General features: G+C 36.5%; 1 protein-coding gene across 4 annotated transcripts in view; it reads left to right on the top strand.

Annotated features, from left to right (window-relative positions):
- The window catches only part of ANKRD28 (ankyrin repeat domain 28), a 192,383-nt gene that overhangs the window by 881 nt on the left and 165,892 nt on the right, over positions 1 to 25,610 (top strand). For 2 of the 4 annotated variants that reach the window (XM_026496968.4, XM_048216106.2), the window contains exon 2: positions 9,518 to 9,622. The exons of the other annotated variants lie outside the window; for them this stretch is intronic. Coding sequence is in view for 1 of the 2 variants with exons in the window: in XM_048216106.2 (XP_048072063.1) it covers positions 9,621 to 9,622 (2 nt within the window). In the remaining variant the exon portion in view is untranslated. The remainder of the gene's footprint in view (positions 1 to 9,517; positions 9,623 to 25,610) is intronic. 4 annotated transcript variants of the gene reach the window in all.

Genomic DNA, 25,610 nt, shown 5'->3' with positions numbered 1-25,610 from the left:
CAACCTGCAAGTTCCTAGACTTGTTTTCTTTTGACATTTTGTGCACCATCTTGGTTACTTTTCTTGACTTAGGGAGAGCTAGTCAAAGAATACCTGAAGTGCCGAAAAGAGTAGTGACTCTTTTGGACTGAAAATAATTGTGTCTAGGGACGAAATCGCAACTGTATCAGAATGATTTGTACATCTGAATACGTGGAAAGATGGATTACAAGGCTTTCAGGCGATGCAACGGCTTCCAAACGTTTGTATCTTTTCTTTAAGGAAAGGGAAATCAACGTGTGAAATTTACCAAGTGGCAGTAGACGTAATAGTGCTGAGAATTTATTTTGGCCGTTTTTTGTTTTGAACAGAAGATAATGGGCAGATTTGATGGGGAAGTAACTTGCATATATTGGGAAACTATTCTTAAAGTGAGTACCCCTTTTGTAAAAACAATGGGGAAAAATTTGAGATGTCTTTTTTAATATCGTCTCATTGAATATTGTGCCTTAAATTCTGAATCTTGGTATCATCAATTCTCATTTAATAAATGAATTTTATGTTTATTTGATGTGTAGGCCTTTGGCTTAACTTGTGTATCATTAGTTATCAGGAAGGTTTTAGCTTGTGTTAACATCCTCAGGAATGATACTTTGAAAAACTCTGCTGTTAGGTGAAGTTTATACATTGTATTTCAGATGATAGAACCGCATTGTTCGATATGATAGCCACTAGCCTACTTGTGGCAACTTAAATTTTAATAATTAAATAAAAAGTTCACTTAGTCTTGCTAGCCACATTTCAAATGCTTGGTAGCCACATGTGGTTATTGACTATGGTATTGGACAGCACAAATACAGAACATTTTTATCATCAGAAAGTTCTATGGGGCAGGACTGTTAAAAAACAACAGGTAAAACATAACTAATTCCTGCTAATTCCTGTATGGTCAACTCACATTATACTCTTAAAGGTGTAAAACTCAAGATCTACATACTCTGATCTTTATCAGTCTAATGACACTGTGCTTCCATAAGTCATAGTTGAGGTAATGATTGATTTTTGTTTCTAGTCCTACACTTTTGAAAAAGTTCTTTTTGCAGTTTGGATCATAATGTGCATTAGGAATTTGGTGAACTTTTTGGAGACTATCCCACTTTATCTCTTTATCTCTTTATTCAGCCTTACCAGTTTAAGCAGAAACAAGATTGTGGCTTCAGTTGGACATAGAATCCAGTTGCACCTTTGCATTTGTGTATTTAGGAATTGCAATTATAAAGCAGTTGTGATGCTCCTCCAATTTTATATAATATCTGTTAATACTCAGTGGTTGTGATGATATGTAAAATGTCACCTGTAAACTTAAGGATACCTGGGCAGGTTCAGTGGCATGGCTCAGGGGGGACGAACATCAAAGTTTACCTGTAAACTACTAAGTAATTGATTCATCTGGTCTCTCTCCTGGAAGACTTTGAGAAATGAGTTTGGTTTGCCTATTTCAAAGGGAACAGCTGCTTTTAGAAGTCATCTTGTACGTTGATATTTTATTGGCTTAGAAACGATGATAAAAAATGGAATACAAATACTATGTTAACCTTTCTATCTACTGGAAAAGCAGTTCAGCTAGGTAAATTATTTTATTTGGAGGAAAGGAGGAGAAAATGTGGATAAATACACAGAATTTTGAGGCTGGAAGGTACTTGACATAGCTTTTAACTCAATCCTCATTTACACTTGGAGTAGGAAATAGTTCAAGGGGCGCCTGGGTGGCACAGCGGTTAAGCGTCTGCCTTCGGCTCAGGGCGTGATCCTAGCGTTATGGGATCGAGCCCCACATCAGGCTCTTCCTGTATGAACCTGCTTCTTCCTCTCCCACTCCCCCTGCTTGTGTTCCCTCTCTCGCTGGCTGTCTCTATCTCTGTCAAATATATAAACAAAATCTTCAAAAAAAAAAAAAAAAAGGAGATAGTTCAAGCTTCTTTTTTCTCTTATTGCCATATTCACCTTGTGTTCTGTTTTCTTTTCGCTCTGTAAATACGGCCTAATATGTAGAACCTGTTAATGGGTAGGAGTTGTTCTTTGTGCACGTAAGCATCAGGTGGTTCTAGGTGGTTTAAACATAAAATCAGTGAATAAATAAAGCAATTTGTTTTCATATCCAATAAATAATCTGGATAAGACAGGTTTTCCCCTTTCTGTGGCAATACCTAATATGGGGGTAAGAACAGAATTGAGTTTTCAGTTGGACATAAAATCTAATTGCACCTTTGCATTCATGAATTACAATTATGAAGTAATTGTGATGCTTCTCTGGTTTTATATAGTCTGTTAATACTCAGCGTAGTGATAATATGTGAAATGTCACCTGTAAATTTGAGGATACATGGACAAAGACTTGGTTGGACTAGTGCACTATTTTTTGTTAATAGATGAAAATAATTTTTAATTGTAAATGAGGTGAAAATAATTTGTTTTCTATTTATAGGACTAGAAACATGAACTTTTCCCTCAATTTTCCCCCCACATTAAAGTATTTATACAGCATGAATCTCTGACAGTTGCAGGATTTTATTCAGTAGGTATCACATGCAGATTTTTATCTTTGCATTTAGTAAAAATGTACTTGTGTATGATTACATTTAAATTTAAAAAATTCTATTTCTAGTTTTATTGAGATATTATTGACATATAACATATGTATGTATAAGGCGTATAGTGTGATGATTTGATACATGTATATAAAGCAAAATGATTACCACAATAAGATTAGTTGACACTGCCAGGGGTGCCTGGGTGGCTTAGTCAGTTAAGTCTCCGACTCTTGATTTCGGTCAGGTCATAATCTCAGACTCGTGGGGTTGAGCCCCATGTCAGACTCTATGCTCAGCGCAGATTCTTCTTGTTCCTCTCCCCCTGCTCAGCTGTGCACAGGCTCTCTCTCAATCTCTAAAATAAAGAAATAAAATCTTAAAAAAAAAAAAAAAAAGGTTAGTTGACACTACCGTCCCCTCACACAATTACTTTGTGTGTATGTGTGTGTAACATTTAAGGTCTACTTTCTTCACAACTTTGAAATGTGTATATGTATAATACAGTATTGTTAATTATAGTTACCATGCTGTACATTAGATCCCTGAAGCTTATTTATAGCTGGAAATTTGTACCTTTTGACCAATTGCATAATTATATTTTAATTTATCAGCAGTGTTTCATAGTATACCGTGATAAGAAAGAGAAGATTATTTGCTTAGGATGTGTAAGGTAACAGACTCAAAACTGGAAAGCTAAATGGCAGCTGGTACTTGGCTTTAGTATCTAGAAGGCAGTAAGGAGTGATGGAGATCATGGCAGATAGGAGCAGGTATGTTAGTTGCTGCTTAGCTCCAGGACGTTGTTTCCATGCAGGTGTGCCTAATATTTTTAGAACTCCAGTTTTCTTTAGGAAGTTTGAGATCCCGATACTTATGAGAAATCTCTGTATAAATGTTGGCAAGTTGGTAGTTACCATTGATAAAAATTTGAAGCTGTAATTTTACATAGGGGTTGGCAGGGGACCAGTTTGTAATCACGAGTTTAGCTCAGCTTCAGAAAACAAACTACAAAGTGAGATTTGTATTTTTTTAAAGAGATTTATTTATTTGAGCGAGAGAGAGAACTCACACGCCAGTAGGGGGAGGCACAGAGGGAAAGAATCTCAAGCAGACTCCCTGCTGAGCTCGACCTAGGGCTCCATCTCACAATCCTGAGCCGAAATCAAGATGCCTATCCAACTGAGCCACCCGGTGTCCCAAGATTCCTATCTTAAAAGAACAGTTTTCTTTCAGATAAAGTAGTCAAAGTGGTCATAAACTTAAAAAAATTAAGATATAGAAAATTGAGATATAATTTATATGGCATAAAAGTCATCTTTTAAAGTGTACAATTCAAGCCAAAGCAAACCTGAGAAAGAAGAACAAAGCTAGAGGTATCACAATCCCAGATTTCAATATATACTACAAAGCTGTAATAATCAAAACAGTATGATACTGGCACAAAAGTAGACATATAGATTAATGGAGTAGACTAGAGAGCCCAGAAATAAACGTATGCGTATTTGGTCAATTAATGTATGACAAAGGAAGCAAGAATATACAGTGGGGAAAAGACAATCTCTTCAATAAATGGTGCTGGAAAAACTAGAAAACTACATGCAGAAGAGTGAAACTGGACCACTTTCTAACACAATACACAAAATAAACTCAATAGATGAAAGACCTAAATGTGAGACCTGAAACCATAAAACTAGAAGAAAACATAGGCAGTAGTATCTTTGACATTGGCTGCGTTTTTCTAAATATGTCTCTGCAAGCAAGGGAAACAAAAGCAAAAGTAAACAATTGGGATTACACCAAAATAGAAAGCTTTTGCACAGTGAAGGAAACCATCAACGAAACAAAAAGGCAGCCTACTGAGTGGGAGAAGATATTTTTAAGTGACATATCTGGTAAGGAGTTAATATCTAAAATATATGAAGAACTTACACAACTCAGTACTGGGGGGGGTACTAATCTAATTAAAAAATGGACAGAGGACATTTTTCCAAATAACACGTAACAGGTGGCCAACAGACACATGAAAAGATGCTCAACAACACTTACCATCACGGAAATACAAATCAAAAACATGTGAGATATCAGCTAACACCTGTCAGAATGGTTAGACTCAAAAGGAAAAGAAAAACAGGTATTGGTGAGGATGTGGAGAAAAAGGAGCCCTGGTGCACTGTTGGTGGGAATGCAAATTGGTGCAGCAACTGTGGGAAACATTATAGAGGTTCCTCAAAAAATTAAAATGAAAAAAAAAATCCCATAGCATCCATAATTCTACTGGATGTTTACCCAAAGAAAATGAAAATGTTAATTCAAAAGGGTGCACCCTTTTGCACCCCTGTATTTATGGCACCATTATTTACAATAGCCAAGATTTGGAAGCAACCTAAGTGTCTATCGGTAGACGGATAAAGATGTGACACACACACACACACAGGAATATTAGTCTGCCATGAAAAAGAAGATTATCTTGCCATTTACTACAACATGGATATACCTTAGAGGGCATTATGCTAAGTAAAATAAGTCAGCAAAAGACAAATACCATATGGTATCATTTACATGTGAAATCTAAAAAAAACAACAAACCAAACCAAAAAAAGCTGAAACAGTCCCATCAGTAACTGGTAGTTGCCTGAGGGAAGAGGAGTGGGGAATGGGCAAACAGGGATGAGGGAAGGAGGGGATATAAGCTTCCAGTTATGGAATGAATAAATTACAGGGATTTTGTTTCAGCATAAGGAATATAGTCACTGGTATTGTAATAGCAGTGTATGGTGACAGATGGTAGCTACACTTGTGATGGTATCATAATGAGTAGAGTTGAACTGCTATGTTGTATATCTGAAACCAATGTAACGTGTGTCAACTACACTTCAATTAAAAAACAAGAAAATATTCAATAAATAACACCTCCAGAGAAGGGTGCAATTCAGTAGTTCTTGGTATATTCACAAAGTTGTGCAACCATTACCACTATGTAAATCTGAAACATTTCTGTCCCTTCAAAAAGCACTTAACAATCACTCCCCATTTCTTCCCCACCCCAAGTCCCTGGCGAGCACCAATCTCCTCTCTGTTTCTATGAATTTCCCTATTCTGGATATCCATATAAATGGAATTCTACAGTATGTGACTTTTTTATGTCTGACTTCTTTCACTTAGTGTAATCTTGTTAAGGTTCATCCATTCATGTAGCATTAATCATTTGGTCTTAAAGTTTATATCATGTGTAAGAGTTTCTTCTAAAGAAAGTTCTTACACTTTTATACTGTTTTATTGCTTCTTGTAGTGTGGAAATGTATAATCTGGGATGTCTATTTTCTGAGTTGGTTTTAAAACTGGAGTTAGACTTTGTTTGCAGTAGTAGAGGATAATAGTTTTTACTTTTGGATTACTATTTTTGTGTAGGAGTCATCTTTGTGTTCTCTTCTGGGTTAGTGGATTCTTGATATGTTGAAGTTCGTTTTTGTTTTTGTTTTTAACAGGTTTGGCATATATCAATAAGTATATATTGAATGGATGAGAATAATTTGACCACTATTTTGGATAGTTAGTAAGCTCTCACTTGATCAAGTATCCATTAAGGGTGGAGCATTATTAGACTTTTCAGTAGAAAAACAATAGATGATCCTTGAAAAATCTTACAATTAGGAATACAGAAAATATGAAATGCCTGAAAAACATTTATGCTCAGATATTCAAGTATTCTATATTAAGTGTTCCCTTGCTTTGTGTTGGAGACTGTGGGACATACAAGGGTACAGTAGTCACTGTCTCTGTCCTTAAAGATCTTATTGGCTAGGAAAAGACAAAAGATACATAAATGCACAGTATCTGATACACTGATACACTGAAAAGATTTATAGAGGTTGAAGAAAAACATATGGAGCATAGTATTTGGAAATGTATCTAACATAGTTAAAAAATAAGTGTGTCTTGTGTTAACTGATTTTTTTTGGATGCCTTGTATAATACAGTGTAGAACAAGTAAAGATGTACAACGTAAAAGATGCGTATAACATGCTTCAGAATTCAGAAAGGAATAGATGATCTGATTGTAGGCAGAGGGAGACTTTCATGGCAAGGGAGGTATTTGAGGTTCACAGGAAGGATTTGTTGAAAGCAAACAGTTGTGCAGGAAAGCAACAAGAGAGGAATAGAAGGCAAGCCAGAAAAAGAGAATGGTGTATCTGTGCTGGGGTGGTGCGACATAGACCTCATTGGTATGTGTAGTTGGAAAGGATAGGAGATAGATTAGCTAAATTAACAGTGAGGCTAGGAAGTTTGGACTTGATTGGAAGGTGTTTGGAAGTTGTCATAGGTGGGTTTCTTAATCTAGGGTCTATGAAGGGCTTTTTGGAGTAATGTGCATACATGTACTTAAGAGGCTTCATACCTTCCATTAGATCCTTTGAGGAGTCCATGATACCCAAAAGTTTAATAACCACTACATTATAGGTTTTAGAAGAGTAAATTACAGAAGACAAACAGGAACACCCGAGACCGGTTAGGGGGCTACTGCTATAATTCAGAACATATGTAAAACATTTGAGTGCAGGTACATTAAGTACTAAGCATAAGTTTGGGAATGAGTACATTTTTAAAGGATCCTCATAGCTATATTAATGGCTCACTTAAGCGTGCAACTAAGAGTGTCTTATATTTATATGACAGTTGACATTTTTTTGCTGCATAGTCCCACTAGGGTAAATTAAATATGAAAATACAATTAAACATTGGTAATTCAAGTAGTTAGATTTAGGTTATATTAGGTTTTCCAGCATATTATTTTTTCCTTTTTATTTTCCAGTCTAATGTAAAATTTATATTCCGTGAATGCGCTCTATGTGGATTGAAGTGAGATGCTCCTGGAGAAAGTTTTGTGCCTGGAGACAATAGTTTGGGGTTAAGTCTTTTTGTTCTGAAGAATGTGTTCTATGGACAGTTCACATTAAACACACACAGTGATACTGAATCACAGAGTTATACAGTACTCCTCATTCAAAGCAGACATTAATGAAATCTTCAGTTACTTTAACCAATAATGTTTCAAAGTGTAATAGTACATTGTACATAATGATTAAAATTCTCAAGTACTTCAAGTTTAATTTCTACTCCTACTCCCTAGTCCTAGTTCTTAGTTAAGTGATTTATCCACCTTCCTTATGTGATACTGAGTTTTTTAAAAAAGCGTTCTTCTGTGTGTATACTGATTGGCATGCAGAACTAAGTCTGAATAGAATTACTACTCCCACAACTTCAGTGGAAAGTTCAGTTTTGCCTAGTAAATTTAAGTTCAGATTCTTAATTGGTGATGGTTTACTTATTTAAATTTATTTATTTTAAACTTAAAAGTATATCTTTTCTACTCTTAAGGATTTGAGGCCACAGATAATGTTAAAACATACAGCATGGGACAGTTAAAATACTTAAAAAGGAAAATCAGGAAGCAGTTGCTTATGAAACCTATACTTGTTCCAGAACCTAGAATGAGTTACTATAGTTCAGTACTACATTTAACTTTATTTCTTGTTACTTAAGGTACCAACCTCCGCCCCCCCCCCCAACTTTGTATCTTATAATAGGAAGTATAAATTAGTCTGGGGAGGCAGCCTTTTCTCTTTTATCAGTTTCTGGATTTAAAAGTTTGATAGCTTTTTCTTTTTTAAACAGCTTTTTTGTGATATAATTCACACACCAATTTAAGTTGTACAGTTCAATAATTTTTAGTATATTCACAGAGCTGTACAAGTAATCTTAGTCAATTTTAGATCATTTTATAGTGCTGAAAAGAAACCTCTTACCCTTAAACTGTCATTCTTCCAAACCCCCATCATTCCTAGCCCTAAACAAGTACTAATGTACTTTTTGTTTCTATATATATATATTTCTATATATTTGCCTATTTTATGTAGCGTGTTTGCAAGGCTCATCTTTACTGTAGCATGTATCGATATTTTTATTGCCGAATAATGTATTACATTGAATCATACCACATTTTATCTATCCATTCAACAGTTGATAGGCTATTTGGATTATTTTCACTTTTTGGCTAGTATGAATAATACTGCTACGAACATTTGTGTAAAAGTTTTTGTGTAGACGTTAAGTATTCATTTCTCTTGGGTACTTAGGAGTGGACTAGTTGGGTCATATGGAAACTCTGTATTTAACCTTAATTTTAAGGAGCTGCCAGTTAATTGGAAAAGTTACAGGAGGCAGTTAAATGAGAGGCTGGGTTCAGAGAAAAGTGTTTTCAGTGGTAATTGAGGTGAATGAGGTCGTTTAATGAGAAAAGTTCATGGCCAAGGAGAATATAATGGAGAATATGGAATGGGTGGAGGAAAGGAAGCCTGTGAAGCTACCAAAGTTAGGAAGAGAGCCAGGGTAGACTACTGGCACAGGCCAGAGGAGGGAAGAATTTCCCAAGTTCTACCTATATTGTTTGTGTTCTCCAAGGCACAAAGGCTCAATTTTTTTCATCACCTTTTAGCTTTCTTTTTATCCAGCACATTGTTATAAACTTTCCATGGAAATGTTTTTCCTATTTGCCCCAATTTCTTTGCTTCCTAAGCCAGTAATTCCTAAGTTGGGCATACATCGAAATCAGTTGGCCAGCTTTAATACAGAATTTTGGGGTCCTAGTAGACATGCTTAATGAGGATCACCTGGGGTAGTGTCCCAGAATCTGTATTTTAAAACCTCTTAAGGTAAAGAGTAATTTGCTCTCCACCAAGCCTGTTTACTTTTTTCTTGGATCGCAACTAACTTATATTTTCCAGCCCCTCTTGCATTTGGGGATGGCCATGTGATTGAGATCTGGCCATAGGAAATTAAGTAGAAGTGTTGAGTGTTTCTTCAGTCCTGGCAAATACAAACTTCCTTGAACAATCCTCTCTTCTCTCTTCTCCTCTCTCCTGCTGGCTGGGTGTTGTCTGCCAAAGCAGCTTTGGAAATGATGGGTCCAAGAGAGCTGAACTTCTGTCAGCCTGGGTCATCTCCAGCCTCTTCATGCCCACAGCTGATCATTAACATGGATTTTTGGACTTCATGTAAGCATGAAATAAAAATAAACTATTATGTCACACTTTGGGATTTATCTTTTATAACATCCATTATTACTTTAATCAATATAACTCCTTTGCTTATTATCCAAAATCAGTTTTGGGATCCATTGCCCTTGGTTTATACTATTTTATATTTTGAAACTCATTTATATGGTAAGTTAGTCTTCAGCTGTTAACGTACAGGCCTTATACATTAATACTGTGTTTTCTTTTTAAAAATTTTCATGGAAATGATAATTAACATCCTGATTATTATATAACAAACATTTTTATGCCTGCTACCTGCTGGTCCTCGATACTAGGGATACACGTGTGTGAAACATGGTCTCTGTCTTCTAGTATGGGGTAAGATGAAATTAAATAAGGGCAATTATCTTATGTGTGCTTTGAGAGCATCAAGGGAGAAATGGCTGATTGAACCCAGTGGTAAAGTTGGGGGGTCCTTGCAGTTTATTTCAATGGGATTTTATTTACCCGTGTTCATTTGTATGTAATCTTGTTCTCCCTCCTCCTCGGTGGATAAGAGCCATATATATAGCCTATATAAAATATCGTTTTAGAGGAGCAAAAAGTACAAGTGCATTTTTGGTAGATTTGTGTTACATGTGGGTATTTTGTTTGAGTGTATATTTTTTCTTAATCTCTACCACCAAGAAAGAAGAGAATGCTTTATTTAGGAGAACTGCAGATCTTAGTCCTGATGCAGATTATATTGTTAAACTTTTCCTTTTGTTAACTAAGGTTTTTTGTTGTTCTTGTTTGTTTTTGTTTTTGTTTTTTAGGTAAATATTATATGTTCTCTTTTTTCCTTTTGAGGGAACTTTCTGGTTAGATGTGATAGTCCGAAAGAACCTACCTACTGTTAGTATTGTATTCTTATTAGTGTAAATTAGGAAAAAGTCAGATAATTCAAACAGGACTTTGAAAGATTGTGTGTGTGTGTGTGTGTGTGTAAATAGGTAAACAAGAGCCTTCTATTTTGACTAGTTCTCTGAATGGTGAGAGGCTTCCTCCACTTTTTGAAAGCTTACATGCTAGTCAGTGTGTAGTTCCAGAGTGTCACACTGGGTCATGCCAAGAGTGAGAAGAGAGTCCCTGGGAGAACTAAAAACAGCTAGGCAAGCGACAGCCACATCCTGAAGAAAAGGAGTTGAACCTGAGGGTTAAAAACAGCTGACTTGTAAGGGATGTAAAAGCAAACTGCAGCATCAGGAGTGAGCACTGGAGTTGAAACCAGGTGAATAGATCAGAATAGCAAGGGTAGTGTTTGTCAGGTAGATCCAATAAATAGCCTAATCCAAGGTATAGACAGGTAGTTAGAAACTAGCATGTCTGTGAGAGCTTGAATGATTCATATAGTAAAGATATCTGGAATCAAGAGACTTCAGTAGATGAGGCCAAGGGACTCAAAGGACTATAACCTTTCACACCTTCTCATTTGATACCTTAGTAGAGACAGTGAGAAGGAACCTGGTTGGAGTATATCCCAATTTAGAAACTAAGCAGGAGGTGTAAATGAAATACAGTATAGATGTACTGTAGAGATGTTCTGGAAGATTGTGTATACGTTAAATAATGGTTAATCCTCTCATTTAACAATGAGCAACTTCTCTGTTTTAATGAAACTTATGGTAAATTGTTCTAAATACAGAATTCATTAGTAATACAAATTATCCTTCAGCTTATCCTTTACCATAAAGTTGAATTTCTATATATCACCTTCACTTAAGCTTAGATATACTGACTGCTTAACTATTTAGATGGTCAGTAACACATGGATTACTTTGGATGTCTTGGTGCATTACTGGTTTTAGAAGCTCTTATGTTTTGGCTATGGGATTATTGCTTTTGAAATGCCACTAATCAACCTGTTTCTATTTTCTTTTCCTTACTAGCAGTCTCTACCTTCTAAGACTTCTGTCGGACTGTAAGATTATATTATGAAGTCAAATAAACTTTTTACCTGCTCATCTTATAGTTCTTCAGCATCTTGGAGCTTCAGTTTTGAACATGTAATTTCTTTTCTCTGACCACAGCTTCTTTCATTACTGGTTCTCCCGTTTCCTCACCCACAGGTAACCTGAGCTTTGCTGTGTTGAAACCTACTTTACCTAGTCTGCTAGGTCCACTTTGGCCACAAACTGGCCTCTTGAGAAGCCTTGACCTCCTGATTTGAGCAGTACTGGTTAGGGTAGTGTTTTCTGAAACATGGGACAACTTTTCTTGAGATTTTTTGTGGGTGACTTGTCTACTTTGATTACCAGATGTTGACTGATACTTCCTTGCTTCCGGTCCAGACTCCTGAGTATAGCCCTGTATCCTGCTTCATTCTCACTTTCCCCTGGCCTATTCAGGAGTTTCCCAGCTCATTCCATTGCAGCCTTTCCTCTTAACCATTCTGTAGGTTTCATTTTGCCCTCTTCAACATCCTACCTCTTCCCCTCAGCTATCACCCATCCCTACCCATCTTTCAGCTTTCATGTCTTCTTTTCCACCTCCACCTGCTTTTTTTTTTAGTCCTTTTTTTTTTTTTTTAAAGATTTTACTTATTTATTTGACACAGAGAGAGAGACAGCCAGCAAGAGAGAGAACACAAGCAGGGGGAGTGGGAGAGGAAGAAGCGGGCTCCCAGCCGAGGAGTCTGATGTGGGGCTTGATCCCAGACTGCCAGGATCACGCCCTGAGCCAAAGGCAGACACTTAATGACTGAGCCACCCAGGCGCCCCTTTTTTTAGTCCTTTTGACTCAACCTCTTGAGTCTCAGCTCCTATGTTACACACAGTCTCTTCCCTTTCATCTTAGTCTTCTGCCTCTTGCAACTTGTCCATTTTCCCACTCCCACATCCTTCTCGGGCTGGACCCTTTCCTCAGCAAGCCTTGTTTCTCAGTGGGAACTTTCCCTGCAGTTCCTTCCCTTAGTGCTGTTATGTCAGTCTTACATCTTAGCCTCTATGTTTTCTATTCCTGTCTTCACTCCCAACACTACCCTTTCAGCTTATAGCTCCATTCTCTGTGCAGCTTTGTCAGGCAAGAGAAGCAAATGATTTAAAGGAAAATGTTAAGTAAATAGTAGTGAATGTCACCGTATATGGATATAGCAAACAATTATGATAATTAATTGAATGTCTGAAATGGTAGAGTATGTACTTCTCATTCTGGCTCATTAATTTATCACTTCTGTGACTTTGGGCCAGTTACTTAGGTGAGTTTTCTCACTTAAAAAGGGAGATAATAGTGTCTCACAGATTTGCTGAATTAAATGAGATAGATAGTTAGCAGTTGCTAAATGGTAGCTACTATTTTACTGAAAACGACTTTGGCTTGAGAGATCTGGGCAGCTCTACCACTGTCTTACTGTGTGACCTTGGGCAAAGAAACTAAATCTGAGCCTGAGATTGGTTGGTTGTTTTAACATCTTTCTTGAGATATAACTGACATACCACAAAATATACCCATTTGAAATATACAAAGTAGTGTTGTTGTTTTAAGTAAATTCACAGGGTTGTGCACCCATCACTACAGTCTAATTTTTTTTTTAACATTTTTGTCACCTCAGAAAGAAGCCCTGTACCCAACAGTCACCCATTCCTCTAAAGTCCCCCTCCCCTGACCCACATTTCCCTCAGCCTTAGGCAACCACTAATCTTTCTGTTTCTATGCATTTGCTTATTCTGGACACTTCATATAAATGGAATCATAAAATACGTAATCTTTAGTGACTGGTTTCTTTCATTTACAAGGTTTTAGAGTTTCATTCATACTGAGGTATGCATCAGAACTTCATTTCTTTTGTTGCTATATTGGGTTGTGTCTACTTTCTGAATAAAATGGGCATGGGAATATCTTCATTGAATTTTGAGAATGTTGATAAAGTGTCTAGTATGTAGTAGTTGCTCAATAAATGATCACTTACTCAAACAATTTAAACTCCTGTATTCCCTTGACTTTCAACAGTCAACCTATGGATTACTTCTCCAATATTTGTTCTCTTGTTTCAGCTCTGGGACCACTGAAAAATTGGTGAAGGAAGTAATGAAACCAAGTTGAATATACTCCAGTTTTCTGATGTCTAACTTAAGTTGCACCTTCGAGGCTATTTAATCCTTATCATTCCTTTCTATATGCATTAATATTTAATTTCTACCTTCTCCATTTTTTTTTAAAGATTTTATTTATTTATTTGACAGACAGAGACAGCCAGCAAGAGAGGGAACACAGGCAGGGGGAGTGGGAGTGGAAGAAGCAGGCTCCTAGCAGAGGAGTCCGATGTGGGGCTCGATCCCAGAATGCCGGGATCACGCCCTGAGCTGAAGGCAGACGCTTAACGACTGCGCCACCCAGGCGCCCCTCTACCTTCTCCATTTTAACATGTAGTTGTGTCTCCTAATTTACTAAGAAAAGAGAAGTCTACCCACCCATCATGTAAGCTTTCTTATTGATCTCCTTCCTTATTGCAAATCATTTATACCTATACTTTGCTTTTTCCCCCTCTATCTTTTTCTTATTTGACTGAGAGAAATGAATATACTTTTTTCTTTCTCAGAGCATTTTTCTGTTGTAATCCTAATCATACCTTCATCTGAGATTTGGATGTATTATTTCTTATTTTTATTTTTTCATATTTTTTCACTTATCTCCCTGCTCTCACACATTGTTATATATTTGTGTCTGGATGGACACTACCTATTAATCAAGATTCTAATACTCAGAGTGGGCAAAACCAGGTAAGCAACACCCACTGCAGGATTCAACCCTCACGAGACTTATTTCTGTTTGGGTATGCCATATATTATAATATAACTTTTAAAATATTGCTTACTTCAGTGTAAAGTAGTAAATCAAGGTCATTTGAGTTAAATTTTTTTTATTACAATAGTGAAAACATTTTTCCTTTTCATTGTCCTATGTTAAGGCTAGGTATACGTAATTTTTTTTTAAGATTTCATTTATTTATTTGGCAGAATACAAGCAGGGGGAGCTACAGGCAGAGGAAGAGGGAGAAGCAGACTCCCCACTGAGCAGGGAGCCTGATGCGGGGCTCGATCCTAGGACCCCAGGATTATGACCTGAGCCTAAGGCAGCCGCCTAACTGATTGAGCCACCCAGGCCCTCCTATATGTGATATTTTTAAAAAGTGTATTCTTTTATTATTATCCCAGAAGACAGAAGTCTGACCTACCCTTCAGGTAGCCTTCTCTCTGAACCACATTAATTCTAAAATGTGCTGAGTTTGTATAGTTCTCATTGGTTCCACATTCCTATGTCGACCCTGTCAGAAAATCTTCCTTTTTACCCAATTCAGTTCTCTCCAGCTATAATTCAGTCATTTTCCATTGTATTATCTACAATAAGGATCCTGTATAGGTTATCAACCTTTCAAGCTGGATTCAGGGAGCTGGCAATTGGTTAGACCAGTGGCTCCTTTTTTTTCTTCAACAGTTTATTAAGGTATAATTTATATACTATAAAATTCATCTGTTTTAAGAGCACAGTTCAGATATTTTTGTACATTTAAAGAGTTTTGCACTCAGCACCACACTCCAGTTTTAGAACATTTCCATCACCCAAAAAGATACCTGTTTTGGAAAAACCTCAGTTCTCCTCCTATATGTTGCTCCCTTACTGTCACACTGGTACCACTCTCATTACACTTCTACACCTGACAGGTGTCCTACAATTCAACTCAATTTTGACACTGTTGACCTGGCGATAGCATCAGATCTCATAGGTTAAGGGCTTCGTCCTATTATAAGACTGCCCCCCTTTCCCTTTCTGTACAGATACCAGTCTCAGGTCCGGGTGCTTCTGACTGATTGGTTATGAATCAGAAGTTCCCAAATAATTTGCTGGAGTGGCTCACAGAACTTAAACATTTTATGAACTAGATTACTGATTTAGTACAAAAGGATATAACTAAGGAACATCCAAATGGAAGAGATGCATAAGGCAAGGTATGTAGGATGGGACATGGAGCCTCCATGCTCTTTGGGTGTGCCACTTTCCCCAAATCTTCATGTGTTCACCAACCTAGAAGCTCTCTGAAAACCCATCCTTTTGGGTTTTTGTGGAGGCTTGATTACATAGGCATAGTTGATTAAATCATTGATGATTGAACTCAATTTCCAGCCCCTCTCCCCTCCCCAGAAGTCAGGGGTAGGGGTGGGGGTCATGGTGGGACTTAAAGTTTCAACCCTCTGATCATCTTGGTTGGTTGTCTTTAGGCAGTTTCCAAAAGTGACCTCATTAACATAACGACACATATGGCTCACATCATAGGACATTCCAAAGATTTTAGGAGCTCTGTGCCAGAAAAGGGGTATGAACACCAAATATATATTTCTTATTAAAAATCACAGTATCTCAATACCTCATACCCATTTTGCAGTTACTCCTGTTTCCACCTTCAGCCCCAGGCAATAAATGACATCATCTGTCTCCATGATGTAGCTTTTTTAGACATTTTATATAGACGGAATCATAAGCTCATTTTTGTTTGGCATCTTTCATTTTGGGGTTCATCCATGTTGTAGCATGTATATTAATTCTTATTGCTGACTAATAATCCCTTGTATGGCTATACCACAATATTTTGTTTATCCATTCACCAGTTGTTAGAAATTTGAATTGTTTCTGATTTCTGCCTATTAGGAATAAAGTTGTGATGACTATTCATATATAAATCTTTGTATAAACATATGTTTTAATTTCTTTTGGGGAGATTTATAGAAATGAATTTACTGGTCATATTGTAAGCTTATGTTTAATGTTTTAAGAATAGTCAAACTATATAATCCCTATTGTGTATTGCTGGATTTGGCTTGCTAATATTTTGTTGAGAGTTTTTATGTCTTTATTCTTTGGTATGAGGGTAACGTTGATATCATAAAGTGAATTAAGAAGTGTTCTCTCTTTTTTAGAAGAGTTTGTGAAGGATTAGTATTATTTCTTCTTTAAATATTTGATAGAATTCAGCCGTGAAGCTATGTAGACAAGGACTTTTTCTTTGTGGTAAGCTTTTAAATTACTAATTCAGTTTCTTCACTTGTTATAGGTCTATTCAGATTTTTTATTTTCTTTTGAGTTTTGATAATCTGTGTCTTTTAGGGAATTTGTTCATTTTATCTAAGTTGTTAGTATAAAGATGTTCATAGTATTCTTTTATCAAAACTTTTACTTTCTCTGAGGTTGCTAATGATGTATCCCTTTTCATTCCTGATTTTGGTAATTTGTCTTCATTCTTTTTTTCCTGGTGAATCTAGGTCAATTTTGTCGGTCTTTTCAAAAAACCAATTTTTAGTTTTGATTTTTCTCTATTTTTCTTTTTTCTATGGTATTGACTCCCCTCTAATAATTACAGTTTATTTCCTTCTGCTTACTTTGGGTTTAGTTTGCTTTTTTACTAAATTAAGATGGAAGCTTACTCAAGGTCTAGAATACTGTTGTGTGCAGCTATAAATTTCCCTTTAAGCACTATGTTAGCTATCCTATAAGTTTTGATGTGTTTTGTTTTTGTTTTCATTCAGCTTAGACTATTCTGAGTTCTCTTGAGGTTTTGTCTTTGACCCATAGGTTATTTAGAAGTGTCTTTGATACCCACACATTTGTGGATTTCCCAATTTCTTTTTTTTTTTTCTAATTTAATTTCATTGTGATTGAGGAACATTTTTTGTATTCGTATCTTTTTTCCCCACTTTTTTTTTTCAAGATTTTTTTTTTTTCATTTGAGGAGAGAGCTCACGTGAGCCAGTGAGGGCAGAGCAGGGCAGGGGTGGGTCAGAGGGAGAGGGAGAAGCAGACTCCCCGCTGAGCAGGAAGCCAGATCTAGGGCTCCATCCCAGGACCCTGGGATCATGACTTGAGCCAAAGGCAGACGTTTAACTGACTGAGCTACCCAGGTGCCCCTCCCTCATTTTTTTAAAAAAAGATTTTATTTATATGAGAGAGAGAGACACACACAGACAGAGACAGAGACAGAGGGAGCAAGCACACAAGCAGGGGGTGGGGCAGAGGGAGAAGAAGCAGCGGACTCCCCACTGAGCATGGAGCCTGACATGGGGTCCCAGGTCCCGGTGATCATGACCTGAGCCAGTCAGATGCTTAACCTACTAAGCTCCCCTTCCCTGCATTTTTTATAACAATTTAACTCAAGAAATTCAACATTGTTATTTGAATTAAAATCCACACCAGAATAATGAGTAAATATGTTATATACTTTTATTTAAAAAAAATTTTATTATTGAAATATAGTTGACTTATAGTGTTTTCCTAGTTTCAGGTATACAGCATTGTGATTTAACAGTTCTATACGTAACTCAGTGCTCACCCTGTTGAGTGTGGTCACCATCTGTCACCATACAACGTAATACAGTGTTAATGACTATATTCCCCATACTGTATTTTTCATCTCTGTGACTTCTTTTATAACTGCAAGTTTGTACCTCTTAATTCTCTTCACCGATTTTGCCCTTCCCTTCATTCCTTTTGCCTTTGGCATCCACCAGTTCTCTGTATTCATGAATCTATTTCTGTTTTTTGTTTGTTTGAGATTCCACATATAGTGAAATTATAGTATTTGTCTTTCTCTGTCTGACTTATTTAGCATAACATACTCTAGGTCCAATTCATGTTGTTGCAAATGACAAGATCTCATTCCTTTTTATAGCTGAGTAATATTCCGTTTTGTATATATAACACATCTTCTTTATCCATTCTTCTGTCAGTGGACACTTAGGTTACTTCCATATCTTGGCTATTATAAATAATGCAGCAGTAAACACGGGGTGCATATTTCTTTTCAGATTAGTGTTTTCATTTTGGGAGGGTAAATAACCAGTAATGGAATCCTATGTATTTCTATTTTAATTTTTTGAGGAACTTTCATCCTCTTTTCCACAGTGGCCGTACCATTTTGCATTTCTACTGGTAGTGCACGAGGGTTCCCTTTTTTCCACATCCTTGCCAACACTTGCTGTCTCTTGTCTTTTTGATACTAGCCATTCTGACTGGTATGAGAGGATATCTCATTGTGGCTTTGGTTTTCATTTCAGTTCTTTTAATTTGAGATTTGTTTTATGGCCTTAGCATATGGTGTATTGTAGAGAATATTCTGTGCGTGCTTGAAAAGAATGTGAATTCTGCTGTGGCTGGGTAGAGTCTTCCACATGTGTCAGTGAAGTCAAGTTGGTTAATAGTGTTGTTTAATAGTGTTGGTTAATAGTGTTTAAATTCAGTATTGTTGCTGATTTCCTGTTTACTTTGTTCTATCCATTACTGAGGGTGGGGTATTGAAGTCTCTTATTAATGTTTGTCTCTTCCTTTCATTTCTTTCACTTATTGCTTCCCTTATTTTGGGTTGTTTTGTTAGGTGAGTATGTTTATATTCATTATATCTTCCTTTTGAATTGATGCTTTTAATACCCCTCTTTGTCCTGAGTAATTTTTTTTTTACTTAAAGTCTATTTTGTCAGATATTTATAGAGCTACTTCAATTCTTTGATGTTATTGTTTACGTGTTATATCTTTTTCCATCCCTTCAACCTATTTGTGCCTTTGAATTTAAAGTGTCTCTTGCAGATAGCATATAGTAGGGTATTGCCTTTTTATCCAAATATTGTCTCTTTAATGGACTCTAAAGAATCCTCTATTTGATATTATTTTTGAAATAGTTGGGTTTACATCTCCCATTTGGTTTTTGTATATATCATGTCTTTTTTGTTCCTCTGTTCCTCTTTTATTACCTTGTGTATTTTCTTCTTACCATTTAGATTTTTTGACTTTAAAATTATACATTTCTTAGTGTTTGTTCTAGGGATTACAGTATCCATCAGAATTTATCATGGTCTACTTCAGATTGATACTGATAATACTCCAGTAGAGCTCCGTTTTCTTCTCTCTCCTTTGTGCTATTATTTATATATATATTATGTTCATTTATGTAATAAACAACAGTACAGTGTTTTAATTATTGCTTTAAACGATGTATGTCTTTTATTTTTTGTTTTTTTTAAACAATGTATATCTTTTTTTTTTTTTTAAGAGAGAGAGTGTGCACGCATGAGGAGGGGGGTTGGGAAGGAAGAGGCAGAAGGAGAAGGGGAGAGGGAGAGAGAGAATCTTAAGCAGGCTCCATGACTAGCACAGAGCCGACTCGGGGCTTGGTCTCACAACCCTGAAATCATGACCTTAGCCTAAATTAAGAGTCAATGCTTAATTGACTGAGCCACCCAGGCACCCCAATAATGTATGTCTTTTAAAGAAGAGAAGAGGGGCGCCTGGGTGGCTCAGTCAGTTAAGCGTCTGCCTTCGGCTCAGGTCATGATCCCGAGTCCTGGGATTGAGCCTCACATCGGGCTCCCTACTAAGCAGGGAGGATGCTTCTCCCTCTGCGTGCTGCTCCCTTTATTTGTGCTCTCTCTCTCTGTCAAATGAATAAATAAAATCTTTTTTAAAAAATAAAGAAGAGAAGAAAGGAGAAGGTTATTTATAGTCTTTTGTATTAACCAACGTGTTTACCATTTCCAATCTCTGTTTCTTCTTGGGGATTTGAGTTACCTTCTGGTGTCATCATTTCCTTCCTCCAGTGTAGCTTCATTCCCTCTTTCCTTTTTGTGCTATTATTGTTGTATATATTACATCTTTATATGTTATAAGCTTGACAGTACAATTTTATAATTGTTTTATGCAATTACCTTTTCAAATCAAGGGAAGAGTAAAAAATTATCTCTTTATTTTCATTTTTCCCTTATCTATAATTATCTTTGTGAATGTTATTTTTTTCATATGGATTCCAGTTACTGTCTGGTATCACTTCTTTTTATCCTGAGTAACTTCCTTTAATATTTGGCTTACATCTGTATCTTTCAAAGAATACATGTTAGGATTAGTGAGCCCCCTCCCATCTTTTCAATTGGGAATTCATATGCCTTATGATCTTACACATTGGTATTAGTTGAGCGAGGATTGAGAAGGATTGGCAGGAGATCGGGCTGGGGGAAATTCTGTAGGGGCCAGTTCCTAGAGTATCTTGTGTTCTAAGCTATGGGATTTGAACCTTATAACTGTGGGGAGCAACCATTGGAAGATTTTTGTATAGGTTCTTTCATCAGATTTGAGCCTTGAGGAATGGACTTTGTAAAGATTGGGTTCTGAATGCTTTTTTAGAGATGGCAGTGATAAACTGCAGGCTCTGAAAGGAAGGTAAACCTGCTTTTTTCTCTGCAATGCCTTCTTCATTCTTTTGAGCAATTAAAAGCTGTTTATGTCCAAGTAGCTACTTCCTTGCGGGCATAAAATATTTATGGGTTTGTGACAGAGTGATACATAGTTTATAGAGTGGAAACCATGCCAGTGGCTTGTGAAGTTTGTGAAACAGCAGTTTGAGAACCACTGTTAGAGGGTGAACAGATTGCTTACCATTTGTGTGTATGGAATGGGGTGTATATTGAAACATAAACATCTTGGGGCATCTGACCTTTTTTTTTCTCTTTTATTCTTAAAGGCTGGGTGTATATAAGCTGTACCTTTAACCTTTTACTCATTTTGATATGACAGAGAAGTGTTTGATCTTTTGCTTGTTTGGTACTCACAAACTTTTTTTTAACCGTGAAACCACACACACACACACACACACACACACACTGACACAACATATATTTTATGGTTTTCTTTTATACTTGTTAGGAAAAATTAAAGAGCAGAAAACTTATTTATTCTAGGTTTTTGCTACCAGTTCTTTACAGAAGTATAAAATGAGAAGAAAAATATGTCCCAGTCTCCGGTCTTGTCAGATTCCGCAGGAAACTGTCCATGTGATTGTCAGCTTGTCAAATGTTTTCACCTTTGAGTAATTTCTGTGGGAGATGACCTTGTTCCTGGACTACACTCACTAAGTTCCTGCAGTTGGTTTTATGAATGCAGGAGCTCTTTTTTTTTTTTTCCTCATTAAATGATTTTCCTCATAAAATCATTCAACTCTACAGTTTTCAAGAGTTTAACGTAGCGTTTTCACTCTGCTAATGGAAGTTAGAATTGAAACTGTGAGGAAACCTGTCTATTTAGTCTTGAACTTAACATTTCCCAAAGAGTAAGGGCCACAGTTTTGCCCAGCACCATCACATAACAAGGAGTTTAGGCATATAATTATGTCACAAGCTTTATAAATACTAGCATGCAAAAGTAACATTTTTACCTAGCACATTGAATACTTTGATAATATCTCTACTAATATTGATGAGAATGCAGGAAATTGGTCCCATTATACTGTTTGATTTCCCTATAGCACTTTCCGAAGTAATTTTATTTGTTTACATTTCATGGTCTGTCTCTCTCTACTGGAATGTGAGCTCAAAGAGGGTAAGTAAGAATCATATCTTCTTTAATGTGGTATCCCCATCACCTGTAATAATACTTTGCATCTGGTGGGCATTCACATAATTGCTGGATGAATAATAAATGCTGATTAGGTGTATCTGAAATGGGGTGCTGGTACCTGTATTTTTAAAGAGAAGCATCTCCAGTTATTTTGAAGTATATTCCCAAAGTTGAGAAACAGTGGCCTATCTTCCTTTCCTGATGTGCAGTAATGTGCATAAGGTACAGAAAATACATATGTATCTTTACTGAAAGATCATTGTTAGAGGCTTTCCTCACTCTTGAAATTGGAAACCTGTGACTGAGTCCCCTAGAAGGAAGAATTTAGTTCAGTACTATTTTCCAAATATTGTTTGCAGGTAAGACTCAGAATGGACAATTGCTTTTCATAATCAAAATGTTTAGGAAGGCGAGAAGGTAGAGCCAAACGGAATTTATTCCTTTTTTAAAAAATGGAAAAAAGAAGGCAAGGACTGGTTTCCTAGATGACTTTTCTCTAAAACAGTGATTCTCAGTGGCTTGGTGGGGGTATTTTACAATGATTGGAGACATTTTTGATAATTTCAGCTGGGGAGGGGGAAAGGATACTACTGGCATCTATTGGATAGAGGCCAGGGTACTGCTAAATGTCCTACAATGAACAGGATTTCCACCCCCAACAAAGAATCCTCTGTTCTGAAATGTCAGTGTTGCAGAGGTTGAGAAGCTGTTCTCTTAACAGGCTGTTTGGAGAAAGCATTGGTAGTTAACTTGGACAGATCTGTGGAGCCTGCACGTGCGTACACCTACACATACACACCAGGTTTTGGCCCTGGGCAAAACTCAGTGTCTTGTGTAGAGAAACCTATAGGTGTGGAATTGGCTTTTATGTATGTAGTAGTTTGATTGTAACTAACTTAGTTTGGGAGGTCCGTAAGACCACTCTCAGGTTCAGTATTTGCTAGGACTCAGAACTCACAAAGATTTTATATTCATGGTAATGGTTTATTACAGTGAAAGGATATAGATTAAAACCAGGAATGGGGGAAGGGCCCATAGAGCCGAGTCCAGGAGCATTCCAGATAAAAACTTGCAGTTCTCTCTCAGTGGAGTTATGTGGACAGTGCTTATTTCTCCCAGCAACAGTGTATGACAACCTACGTGGAGTATTGCCAACTAAGAGTATTGCCACTCCATCTGAGCCTTGAAGTCCAGGGATTTTACTGGGTGTCAGTCACATAGTCTCCAACCCTTAAGAGGTCAAGCTAATACTGCATGGCTATTAGACTATTTGTTGCATTAGACTATTTGTTGTGGCCCTAGGTTCCCAGATCAACAAAGACACTTTTGCCAAACAGGACATTTCAAGGGCTTGGAAGTTACCTTCTAGAAGCTGGGCAAAAACCAAACCTTTCTTTGCAAGGTTAAGCCTTTACTGTATGCATTGAGCCTGCTTTTTTTTTTTTTTTCTTTCTTTGGAAACTGCTATCTGAGTGATTCTTAGAGGCTAGTTTAGGATGTTCTGTTATTGATAGTTTATACCCAAAGTGGTTCTCGAAGTGTGCTTCATGAACCCCTGGGAGCCTGTGATATCAAAACTGTTCTCATAAGAACAGTAAAATATTATATGCCACTTTACTTTGTTAACATTTGCACTAATTTTACAAAAGTGATGATGAGTAAAACTGCTGATACCTTCTCAGGAATCTCACCAGTGGTACGAGACTCTCTAGTAGTCTGTATCCTTTACTGCCATGTACTCACAGTTTCAAAAAAAAAAAAAGCCCACGTCCTTTAATATTTTTAAGTATAAATTTTATTATGCTGACCCTTGCATCTGTATGATAAAATGGGTATGTACTGCATAGGAAAAGCACTTTTGGGATGGAGTTGCCAGCTGAACTAGGCATTTTTTTCCATGAAAAACTTTTTACTTGAAAGAGCAACTGATGAACTTTGGTTTTTCAGACTTCTTGGATATTTGGTAAATATTTTCTTGAAAAGGAACAAAGCAAACTTGTCATTTTGAGGAAAGCAGCTATCAGTATTTGTTACTATTGATAAAATTTGAGCTTTCCAGAAAGAAATCAGATTTTGAGGAAATCTGTGTTGTTTACCTTGAGCTTAGCAGTATCACAGTACTTAAAAGACTTCTATAATATTGGTAATGATATTAATAAGTGTGACTCTTTTGATATTATATATAATGAAATGTGTCAAGGGTTGGAAAACCTGAATAACTCCATGAACCAGTATTTTCTTAAGGACTGATTCATGATGTTATAAAAACACTCATGGGTAAAAAATACATTCCAAGTGCATGGATTTCAATGTGAAAAAGTATGAAAAGTTTATTGATACAGTTTTATATTTCACATTTTAACTAGTCTTTGAGAGATACCACTTGACAAGTTTTGATGTAGTATCAAAGGAAGATATCCGCAATTATCTGAAAAGGCTTTTAAAGTACGCTATTTTCTGTCTAGTTACGAGTACAGGTTTTTTTTTCATATACTTGAATCAGGATAATTTATCATAGCAGATTGAATGCAGAAGCAGCTATGAGACTCCAGCTGTTTTGTATTTAGTCGTTAAAGCGATTTGAAAAAATGTAAAACAGTGCCACTCCTCCCACTAATTTTTGAAACTTGTTTTCATAAATTTATATTGATATGTAATATATTAAGTGAATTAAAATAAATGTTTTAACAATGTCTCAGTTTTAATTTTGAGTATAGTAGACATCAACATAAATAACCATCACAAACAAAACTCTTTGGGGCCCTCAACAATTTAAAAGTGTGAAGGGGCCCTGAGACCAAAATTTTTTTGAACACATGGCTTCCTGAGATTTGTCTCACAGATATTGTTTTTTTTTTTTTTTTAAAGATTTTATTTTATTATTTGACAGAGATAGAGACAGCCAGCAAGAGAGGGAACACAAGCAGGGGGAGTGGGAGAGGAAGAAGCAGGCTCATAGCGGAGGAGCCTGATGTGGGGCTCGATCCCATAACGCCGGGATCACGCCCTGAGCTAAAGGCAGACGCTTAACTGCTGTGCCACCCAGGCGCCCCTGTCCCACAGATATTGTTGAACCTAAGTTTGTGTCTCTTATAGTATTCAGCTACCATAGGATTAGGCTGGAAGATTTAAATTCCTTGGGCTTCGATGGAAAGTTCTGGCTTTTTATTTCGATCTGAGTATATTTTTAATGTATAAGATACATAGCAGAATTTATGGTGGATAAATTTTGACTGTGTATGGCTAAAAAAGTATTATTTCTAGTTCAGATGAGTGGAGAATTATATCTGGAAGAATGACAAAAAGAATTGCAGGAAATGGTAAATAAATTATTTTCTAAAAGTTTCTAGGCAAATGATTGTAGAAAAAGCATTATTGTATGAGAATCTTAGAGAAACAAGGGTTAGCAAACACTTTACATACCCATAAAAAGGGGTTATGATAGGATCATTTTAATTATTGACATGCACTATAGCTTTATCCAACCCTAAAGAAATAATAGGTTTTCTGTTTTTGTAAACACAGAAAATAAGCTCTGTGGGTTGAGTGAATTGTTGGTAGTTACTAGGGATGTAATTTCAGGCAACATTTAGGAGAACTTTAA

The sequence above is a fragment of the Ursus arctos genome, unplaced genomic scaffold, assembly GCF_023065955.2.
Source record: "Ursus arctos isolate Adak ecotype North America unplaced genomic scaffold, UrsArc2.0 scaffold_20, whole genome shotgun sequence".
Classification (NCBI taxonomy): Eukaryota; Metazoa; Chordata; class Mammalia; order Carnivora; family Ursidae; genus Ursus; species Ursus arctos.
Note: the sequence above shows the minus strand (reverse complement) of the source record. Positions and strands in the feature narration are given on the sequence as shown.